The following is an 11,708-nucleotide window of genomic DNA, read 5'->3' on the forward strand; positions in this document are numbered from 1 at the left end:
CCCCCCCCCCCAAAAAAAAAAAAGAAAGAAAAAGCAAAAGCTAACTTGCAGGACAGGGTATCTCAAGAGCAACAAAAACTTGAGACGCCACAACCAAATACAAAAACAAAATGTAAGTCCACAAATTAACGCTAGACATGAGAAAAAGATTCACACTAAATTTGCACAATGTTAATCTCCTTGTGATTATCTGAAGATTATTAGAAATATCTTCCCCCTCTTCTTTTGAAGAGGGAACCATTCTCATTGCCGAGAGAGATTCTATCAGGCCTGCAGTACAAACCTTATTAGAATATTTTATAGTTTTCACGTACTATTTATCATTACACTTTCAGTTGGTATTAAAAGAAAATACAAAATTTATATTGATGATTAAAAGAAAATACCTGATTTGTGGATGTCACACATGAGTCAAGAAATCTTATTTCGAGGGTTTACAAAAGAATTTGTTAATCCTGTACAGATAAAAATAATACAACATCATTAGGAGTAAAAATCACCAGAAAATAAAATTTGCTGAGAGAAAAAAAAACAGACGGCTAAAGGATTTTCAACCCCACAAATTAGGAAAGCTGTTTCGTCAACTTTATCAGGAAAAATGAAATTTAGGCAAGTTGCATTTTTTAAGTAAGATAGAATCCGATAAGTATAGATTTTTGGACGTCTAGAAGATACTCAAAATTGGAAAAAAAATAGTCCAACCAATAGATATAACTATCCAAAAATAATATTTACTTATTTAGTTATGGAAATAAAATATTACATAAATTAGGTAAACTCTGATTTTTATAGCCTGAACTTGCCAAATATACTCCAAAGTACACAATATGGGAAAAAGAACAGCTAGCCAAAAATAAAAAAATCTCAAATATATTTAGATATTGATTAATATTCTTTTCAAAACAAAATCTTTTTTATTTATGGGAAGTGTCTTTATATAAATTATTAGAGCGTAAGCCAAGCAGCATCTTCAATGCCGCTTCTCACTTCCCATAAATAAAACGAATTTATATAAAGAATCTGGTAATTTGCAGGTATCCTTGAAACCTTGGCGTTGAAAATGACACTCTAATGGGATTCCTAATATATTTTCGCGCATGGTACTCTTTATGTTTTGTGCCGGTTCTCGCCTTACTTTTTTCTTTGTATTTTCTTTTACGGTTTTGTCATCTGATTTTTATTTTTGAAGCAATTTTTTTTTGTCATTTGATGTTTGTTACTATTTCTTTTAGCAGGTATCACTCAAAAATATAATCGATTGCTTCTTCTTTTTTGTTCTCTCCAGCTGGCGTTGCTTCTTTTTTGCCCGCTGCTGCTATTGGGTATGTAATCTATTAGAAATATCTTGATTTCTGTTGATTTTTAAGCTTTTTGGTTTTTATCATTCCACTGTACGTTTATTTTTTTTGAAATATACTGCAAATCAATTCAAGAATTTGGCGTTGTCTTGTAGAATGCAAATAGAAGAAAACTTTGCTTCGCTGGTGGCATAGACAGAAGCGAGCAAGTAGCGTGTAGCTGGTGATAGTACTCTGTGAATGAGAGATGGTGATAAAACTGATATTAGGTGGTAGCAGACCAACAGACTGATGTAGGAGGTCTAAAAACTGGTGGTGCATAAGAACGTGTGATTTTATCAACGATTCGTAAATATTTTGACTTTCTCTGGGGGGTTTATTCGTGGCTATTATGCGAGATTTGCATCGGTAAAAAGTGCACTCGACAAGTTGAAAGAGTATTAGTTGTTCAGATGATACATTGTTATATGTTATTGAGGTATGTAAAACAGAAAGGAAAAAAATGGCGGTTCTCAAATCAAGCAAGGATATGAGATATATATTGGATCTATTCAGAGAAAATCTGCGAGATATTCAGAGAAAATCTGCGATGAAAATAACTATCCGACATACATTGACATTTCAAATACAGCTATGGAACCATTAAAATCAAAAATTACCACCATCAGAAAGAATGATTTACAAGATGGATGTACCAAACACATTCGTGAAAATACCGGGTCTATAGACCGTATTATTCTTCAAGCAATGACCTATAGGAATGAGAATCATGAATAGAAGGTTAAAGTGATTTAGATACTTAATTAGAGATTTTGTTTTGTTTTTCTTAGGAATGAGTTTTGCTTTTATTTTTATTTGGAATATATTTTCTTAAATGGGATTTTTAGAAATCACAAACGATTCCAACTTTGTTATGGTTTCTGTTTTTGTAAATGTTATAGTTCTTACAGTTTTGCTCTTATGCTACCATTTTCAGAACAGAGAATAAATTATTTTACTTGAAACGTTATTGTGAAGTAGTTTTTCGTGTAATAGAAGATATTCTCTGTTATTTATGGACTGAATTGACCCTTAATTTATTAGTTTTGTCCAGAATATTTACAAATTGATCGTAGGGTACTCAATCTTCCCATCATCCTTTACATGGTGTGGGATAATTACCATATGAATTTAGATATTTACTGCCGTAAATTTCAAGTAGTAAATTAATTTCAATAGCTATATTCTAGATTAGGGTAAAATAAACCACGTGTAAAACGATATCTTTCTTACCCCAAATAAACCACGTCTGTTTAGAAACTCTAAATAAACACGAAAGATATCTTTTTCGTGTAACGAAGATATCTTTAGAATTTAACCAAAATTTAGATAAAATATGGAAACAAAATATGGAAAAAAAAACATTAAACCCGAATTATCCTCTGTATATAAAAACCAAGTGTAAGCGATCTTTAGCCCAAAAAAATAATACGATATTCGTAGTATATATACAAGTACGAGTATCACTACCTTCACGCGGTAATCAAAGAGAACACAAAAAATGGCAGAAAATAACAAATTCACAAAAATAAGAACAAAGAAGACTTCCGGAACAGTATGAAAAAGCAAAGTATACTTATCTCTACCTTGAAGAGCTTCACATCGACAAAAAAAGAAGAAGAGACATACAAAGACAATAAAGAAACCATAGGTAAAAGGGGGGTGAATCTTCGATTTGATACGAATGGTATGCTTTTATTCAATTAACCAAACGAAGACTAAATAGTTTAAATTTACCTTGCTTGCTATTTTTAACCAATTCTTTGTTATTTGCAGAGCTATAAATAAATTATTTTTTTTTACTATCAAGAATTTTGAATTGTGCTTTAAAGTTTGTTTTTGTTTAACAATAGATTATAATAAAGATAACTCTGATCAGAACTTCTGTAATTTTGTTTATTCTATTTTCTAGCACAATTTGGTTTTGTAATATATTCTCTATATAAAAAGAGCATTAAATATTCCATAAATAATAAACAGACCCGTGCATCGCACGGGTGAGAAACTAGTATGGAAAATAATGAACGCGCAATTGGGGGATATCAAAACTAATTGGGGGATAGAGGAAAAAGACAAAAATTGGATCCAAATATCAAATCAGGGTCACCCCTTATCTAAGTATTTTTTTAAATCCTAATCTACCCCTCAGTAATCAGGTTTAGTGGTTAATAATAATTAGTGAAAATCTTAAGTATTTGTTAAATGATTAGTATGTATTTGTATTTGGGTGAGTAAGATGAGAGTAGAAAGACGGAAAAAAATTTGAGAGGGAATTTTTTTTTGGTGAAAGTTGAGGATGATTGTGAAGAGAGAATTGTTGCTAAGAGGTTGAAAATTTGATTTTTTTTTTCTTTGAATCCACCATTGCTGCAGATGAAATAGCTCGGTACCGGCATTGTATTCAACCGAAAAAACCATGCCGGCATTTGTTGGAAATTTTCATAAATGTTTGCCACTATCCGGGGGGTCCAAAATTTTCTGGTTTTGATCTTCAAAACCTTTTTTTTTTCGTTTTGAACAGTCCACTGCCGGCACAGTCATTTAATTCTCGAGCATGCCGGTACAGATGCCGGCATAGTATGTTGCTTAAATTTCTATGCCGGCACATGATGAAAAGTATCCATAAAAAATTGATTTTTTTTCACTTGACTACCGACATTGATAGATTCATCACTTCTGGCATGGCTTTCATCATTTCCGACATGTTCTTCATCACTTCCGGCATGATCTTCATCACTTGCTGCATGACCTTCATCATTTCCGACATGTTTTTCATCACTTCCGGCGTGGTCTTCATCACTTACGACATGTCCTTCATCATTTCCGACATGTTCTTCATCACTTCCGGCGTGGTCTTCATCACTTCCGAATGTGAAAATAAATAAATCCTTTTCAAAGTGAGGAGCCGGCAGAGAAGGAGAAGAGAATTTGAAAGGGAGTGGGGAAAATTTAGAATATAAACGGGAATGGGGAACATTTAGGTTTCAAAGCTTTAACCCTAAAAGAGATTAATAAGAAGTGGAGATGGAAATAGGGGATATGATTTTGTTTTTTGATTTTAAGTTTTTTTTTTTACTTTTTATTTTGAGGGAAGGGTACTTTAGTATTTTTGCCCCCAAAAACACCCCTGAGCAGACACTATTGGTTTGGGGAAGTAATTCATATCTCCAAATTAGTTTTCATATCCCCCAATTATGGCCACACAGGCCAGTAGAGGTAGCAGGTGATCAAGAAAACAAGAAAAACTAAAGAACCCTCATTTGGGGCATGCATAGAAATTTTGGGGCATACATATGGATGACCCTAACTAGTGTGGGGTGAAAAGGGTTTTTTAACGAGTGTTTAAGTTACTTAAATACCCTTGATTAATCAATTAATATTTAATATTAACTTTTTTAGTTTAAATACCCTTAAATACCCTTGATTAATTAATTAATTGATTAATTAAGCCAGCTCGATCTGCATACTTGGTACCTCGATAATGGTACTATCATCGGTGACACTCTTGAAGTTGCCAAAGCTTTGAGAATTATAGAAGCAGAAGGTCCGAGCAGGGGTCTGCATCTCAACATCAAGAAAACTGAAGTTTTTTGGCCTACTTTCGATCCTCGCAGCATAGCTGAGGGTGTTTTCCCCAAGTACATTGGTAGGCTTAACATAGGTGTTAACATCTTGGGTGGTCATGTGAGTTTGGATTTGGATTTCATGAGCGATATAGTTGTTATAGGGTGAACAAGACTATTCAGCTAATGTCTGCTATCAAAAAACTCAAGGATCCCCAGAGTGAGATACTGCTACTTCGTAACTGTGTCGGGGTTTCCAGATTATATTTTGCGATGCGCACCACCAGTCCTGCGGCCCTTCAACAAGCCTCTAACCTCTTTGATGATCATTTATTCAAGTATTTGAGACTTTAATCACGAGAGATGGAGCTGGTTTTGGGCCCTTGCAACATAGATTAGCCACTCTTCCTATTAAAGATGGCGGTCTTGGGATTTACATCATGTCTGACACTCTCACTTATTGTTATCTTGCCTCCAAAGTCAGACTACTTGAGTGCAAAAGGTGATTCTTGACAGCTTATTCTCAACAGACAATGGTGATGCCTATCAGATGGCTCTTCAGAAATTCATCCAGGTATGTGATTTGCTTTCTTCTTATTGTGTCGATGAAATTGCCCACCCCCCTCCCCTTCCATGCACCCTGACAGTCACTTATTTCGACGCAGTTAAAAAGCAAATCCCTGTCCAATTTACATTATCTGCGAGAGATCCTATTCTGTGGCAAAGCAACCAGATTAAGCATGCTCAAGACTATCTTTTGGCTGTCCCCATCAGTGGTTTAGATAAATGTCTTGGTCCTAGACAGTTCAGAGCAGTGGTTTGTTATTGTCTTGGTATCCCTATGTTTTTCGAAGACGGGCTTTGTTATTGTTGTAATAAACCTATGGACATTTATGGTAATCATGCATTTCACTGCGCCAAGGATGTTGGGATTAAGTTTCGTCAGTATTTGGTTCGTGATGTAACTGTGGATATTTGTTTCAAAGCCAGTGTTCCTGCTCGCAAAGAAGTTTCTTTTGGTGTCAGAGAACAACAAGGATCTTCACCCAGCCGGTATTCTGGTGCTCAACTGGGAAAATGGCAAGGATGTGTGTATGGATATTACAGGCGTTTCACCTTTTACTGGTGACGGAGTTCGTGGCTTTGTCCCAGACCAGGCTATTTCAAGATCTATCTCGCGTAACCGTAATAAATATTTGAATGAGTGTGATTTGCACGACCTTGGTTTAGGTGTTTTGGCTTTCTCTACGTTAGGCCAGCTTAGTGAAGATTTTGTTTGTTTTTTCAAGCGTCTTAAAAATTGTTTAGTTAGTAACGACGCTGGTAGTGGTCTATGTAGTTTTATTTTCCATAAATTAGGTGTTGCTATTCAAAAAGGAGTTGGTGCCCAGCTTGTTGCTCGGTTGCCAACTAAAAACTCCTCTGTGTAATCTCCCAGAATTGGCTAAAATAAGAAATTTATAATGAAAGAATTTACTAGAGTAAACAGAATTTTTATTTTTTTTTTTGAAAATGTTGAATTTTTTTTTCTTTCTTTTCTTATTGTATGGAATTTTTTTTACGACAATTACAGAGCAAAGTTCGCCTAACAATAAAATCAAAATTATCAGCCGAACTTATTTTTTTTTATTCATCCTGAAAGTTATGATGAACAGTTCGGCTGATAATTAAACACGAAGATGTTAGCCGAACTTCACTTTATAAAGAATTATATTAAGTTCGGATGTCCCATTTTTTTTTATCGAATCTGCCGAACATAGGTGTGTTTTCACAAAACACAAGTTCGGCTGACATATTATTAGCCGAACCTACATATGTTTAGGTTCGGCATATCACTTGTCCGCCGAACTTAGATTCTTAAATAAAAAAATTTAACAAATTTTTATTTTTTTTAAATTGAAAATTAAATTACAAAAATAATTTTTTTTTTAAATATTTTTTTTACTTTAATTTAAAAATAATTAAAAAATATAAATAATAAAGGCATTTTTGCCATTATGAAAAATGGCTAGATAAGGGGCACCCTAGAAACATTATTTCCACCTGTTTTTTTTTGTCTTATTCAAGAGGCCCCAAAATCTTTGGGTATGTCCCAAATGATGGTTCAAACTAAATGAAAGGTGGGATAAACGAGACAGAGAGAACACAGACAGGTTCAAGAATACTAGTATTAAGTTTTCTTAATGTAAGACACAAGGAGACTAACAGGATGGATGGCAGCCAATTCAGAAATACTATGCACAGCCCACAAGTAGAAATAGCTAAAATGAGCTTTACAAGATATCCACAGCCTGGAATAGCAGGTTTAGAGAACTCCGATGCAGAAACAAGAAACAGATAATCCAAGAATGAACTAAGAAATGCAGACCAGTGATGGTATGAAAGACAGGTAAATGAACAGGAGGTATATTAAAGCCAGAATATATTACAAAAAAGAGAACTAACAGCAGATGCAGATGATCAACCCAAAAAAGAGAGCACATAGGCTCTGACAGCATCATTCTCACATTAAGTTCTCCAGAGAAAATTCAAACTCCCGACTTGTGGGGATATTTCATGGCTCAGGATGATTGGAGAAATCACCATTTTCCTGTACGGAGTTGCCATGTTGCCCTTGAGTTGACGAGGAGGCCTGACCACTGATGAGGATGTCCACAAGGAACCCTTGAACCACTGAACCACTGATGAGCACCGTTGTTATTCAGCTGTCAGTCAGCTGTTCAGCTAGCATTTTCGATTTTTTGTCAAGGAACTAACATCACACTGTTTTATTCTCATGGCCCTCAAATTCTATCTCTTGGCCCAAGGCCATGAGAGTAAGAACCAAGTGGAGGAGGGCCAAACACTTAATTTCCACTAATTTTTATTAAAAGGAATGATGCTTAATGGAACAAAAAGGCAACGAATACGGGGGAATGACTATATCAACAATTCTATCTTAGCAGTGATCCTGTACAAAATTATCACTATGCAGAGTAATCAATTTAGGCTTTTACTTGGAAAACAAAATCTCATACACAGCAACTGAATAGACCCCAAACCCCAAGTGCTTTGGACCAACAAGTGCAAGCTCAGAAAGCTTAGCAGCAGAAAAAGCTATCTTAGCTTCATTTGAAAGAGGACCACCACTTTCAAGGCCACTACCCATTAACAAATCAGGTTCAATAAAAGAAGAACTATCCACCACCAATTACTATACTCTCATAATTCAACGAGCCCATCCATTTCTGTTCAACATTTCTACTAGCACTAGTATTTTCATTTGATGTTGCTGATGTAAATTTATCCGACATACATTGAAAAAATTTCATCTTCAGTCTAAGTAGGACAACCATCAATACCGATCAACAACAACTAATCTAGTATCAAAACCTGTATCATCTAGTAAACATAGAATCTCTGAATGTGCTCTTCTATGCCCTAGATTTTTTCTTGGTAGACTGACATATACCACTTATCATTACTAATATCATTACGATGACCAAATTTTGTATTGGGAATGAAACTAATGATGTATGCACAATAAGAAGAAGGAAATGCAATGATGGAGGTGGCATATAGACAGCATTACTACAGACCTACAGTGACCAAAAAATACCAGGCGCTATATACGCAGGACATAAAACAGGGTAAGGCTCTTATTGCGCATCTCCCCCGAGAGCTTCAAAAGCTTTTTCACCTGGAAGCTGACCATTGATAAATACAAGCAAAGCATTGCCAGGTGATGACACCATGAGTTAAGGATACTTTATCAGATGTACCAGGGGAAATCTATGCAGGCCAACAAAGACCTAATGTTTTAAAATAGTGAATTCTGGCATTCTGTATCCCCAGAAAGCTTCAAAAACTTTTTCACTTGAGAGCTGACCGTTGACAAAGAACGGGCAAAGTATGGCCAGCTAAAACACTGAGCCTTTTCACTCGGATCTCTCAAGATGCGAACGATGTGGATAAAAATGGTACTGATGGATAAGGAATCAGGCATCAATAATAGTTTCACTCGTAATGACTGTTTACAAAGCTAAACAACTGAGCTAGTGTTCGCTACTTGATAAAACTTATATATATATAGATGCCATGGTTATCATCAGACTAAAATGATGCAACTTGAGATCTAACTAAATCAGAGTTAAGCAAATGGCGGAAAATTGATACAGTTGTGGAAGTAGGCATGAAGTGTGTGAATAACCACAATTTAAGTGCAAACTCAAGATGTCATAATTCTCATTGCCAACAAAATCATTATTCTGAATCCTGGTTCTACCCTGTAAGGAAATTTGCTCATTGATCCTTCACATGGAGATGTAAAAATAGCTTGTCAACGATAAACAATTGGGAAAATTGGGGATAATGCCCCAGAATTCCAGTTTTTGGGAATATGCCCCAACTGTCAAAAATTCCATCCAAAACCGTTAAGTAGTCGATATTCACAAACACTTGGGATTACAAGCGAATTAAAAAACAAATATACTATATGCTAACACCTTTACAAGGTTCAGGAACATGTTCAGACCAAAAAAACCTCGAAGAAATTTGAAAGAAAGTTCAAACACATTTACGATAAATTGACTATTTAATATTTCCTCGACGGAAACCGTTACTTTGGACATATTCCCACAAACGGGAATCCTGAGACATATCCCTAAGATGATAGTCGATTTTGGGGCATATCCCATTTTCCCTAAACAATTAGGTTGGTTGCAGTTAATAATGACAAGTAGTTATCACAGAGGAATGTACCTATTGACTAACTGTTCTAGTGGAATTTATTGACAGATCCGGACTAATTTATAATTTTCCTATTCAAATTTATAATTTTCCTGCATATGCTCATTCGACCCCCATGTATAAATGAAATAAGCCACTACAACGTACACCATACCCATCGAAATAAGGTAGAATCAATAACACAATTCACAAAGCAATATAGTTTAACACAAAATAGAAAACACTCCCATAAATTTGCATCAAGGATATAAAGACAGAATAAATGAAAATCTATATATGTTTTTTTTTTTGAAGGAGCAAGGGGCTTCCAAGAGCCAAATTTATTAAACTACCTCAAAGATTGAGGTTTGAAAGGATACAGGAAGGTGGAGAATTAGCATTCCACCAGCTATTTACATGACTGTGCATTGCAAATTGGCACAAAAAATGAGCCAAACTATTAGCACTTTTAGGAACAGAAACAAATCTTACATGAACAAAAGAATTAGCAGCATCTCTAATTTGGTGAATCACAGAGTTTATGCACCATGAGATGTTTCTAGATTCACCTAAGACAGCATCTGTAACATTAGTTTCTATATATGTATTACTCACTAACATAATGTATTACTATATATGTATTACTCACGAACATAATGTTTCTATATATGTATTACTCACTAACATAATGTCAATAACATTGAGGTTCACACAAAGGTTGCTTGTCAATCAAACTCATAAGTCTACATAATCATATGAATATAATTTCCAAAACTTAATGTAGATTACCAGTTTTAAAAGTATGTATTCAGGGTCGGCCTCTTCCTGTAGCTACTTCAAAGGCGTATCACGGCTTTCTGCCTCCTTTAACTGACTTCAACTTTTTCGTCTGTTCTTCCCCTGAATCTTTCAGCGATAAGAAGGTGTTCTTGCGGGGGAATACTTGAAGAACCACTTCTTCCTTGCTATCCCAAACCCTTTCTGAGGTTGGAGCTTTTGTTAAAACATCACCGGTCTTCGTAACGACTAATAATCCGTTATCGGCTACCCTTAACTCTTTACTCCATTCAAATGACTGATGTTTGTCTCCTTTCGTGTCATGATTATCATTCTTCTTCTTTAACAACCATATGTCATAGCATCCATCTTCAGCATAAAATGCAATATACAATACGCCATCCAAAAGCCCTATTGTCTGATTAATCAAATTCCTGTTTGGTGGCAAAGGAGGTGGTGCAAGATGTTCACAGAACTTTTCCTGAATCAAATCGAAGGTCACAATCTTTTGCACCTCATTTCCAATCCAGTAAATAGCTCCATTAGCAAAGCTACCTGGTTCATCATTATATCTAGGCCTGAATTCAAGATTAAACTTTCTTCCAAGGTCTCTCCATCTTTTAGTGCCTACAGTGTATATGCATACTTCTAGATAACCGGAATCTGACACATATATCCCTACAACTTTGTACTCATTTGTTGCAGAAACGTAACCAAATCCGAAGGACCAATCATCCCATTCATAACGCTTATCTATTGACTCTATATGGTTCCTAAGTTCTGAAAGCATAATATATTCTCTGGTTAAAGGGTTAAAGATACAAACAGGTGTTTCACCGTCATTTCGAACAAGACAGATTAAGCCATTATAGGAACCAAGTAAGAACCATAACCAATCTTTCCTGAATCAATCATTCTATGTTTTATGAATGTTAACTCATGATTCTGATCATCATTATATTCATAATAGTTACATCCTCTTTCAGTAAAAGAAAGAAATCCCAACTTACAAGAATCCTCAGCAGCAGATGGATGATTGAGATGATACAAACCATATCGGAGGAGTAGACCAAAACAAAGAAGAAGAATTAACTTTGGTTCATTGAGAATCATTACAGATATATAGTTGGTAAGTAAATTTACAAGCTACAAGTTTATAACTATAAAAGGAAATGTCTTTAAAAATAGATCATCATCAAAAATTTCAGCTGAAAATTAGTCGATCAAATCCTTCTCATCACTTTCAATGATAATTCGTGTAAGCTTTAGTTCCGTAATTTTCTTCAAGACTACCCAATGAGAAAGCGACTTCAGACACCAAGGC

General features: G+C 35.1%; 1 protein-coding gene across 1 annotated transcript; it reads right to left on the reverse strand.

Annotated features, from left to right (window-relative positions):
- Positions 1-10,454: 10,454 nt before the first annotated feature.
- Positions 10,455-11,174, reverse strand: LOC113341356. Its single transcript, XM_026586264.1, has one exon. The coding sequence runs from the start codon at positions 11,172-11,174 to the stop codon at positions 10,455-10,457; it is 720 nt and encodes a 239-aa protein (XP_026442049.1).
- Positions 11,175-11,708: the final 534 nt, after the last annotated feature.

Source organism: Papaver somniferum, unplaced genomic scaffold (genome assembly GCF_003573695.1).
Source record: "Papaver somniferum cultivar HN1 unplaced genomic scaffold, ASM357369v1 unplaced-scaffold_29, whole genome shotgun sequence".
Classification (NCBI taxonomy): Eukaryota; Viridiplantae; Streptophyta; class Magnoliopsida; order Ranunculales; family Papaveraceae; genus Papaver; species Papaver somniferum.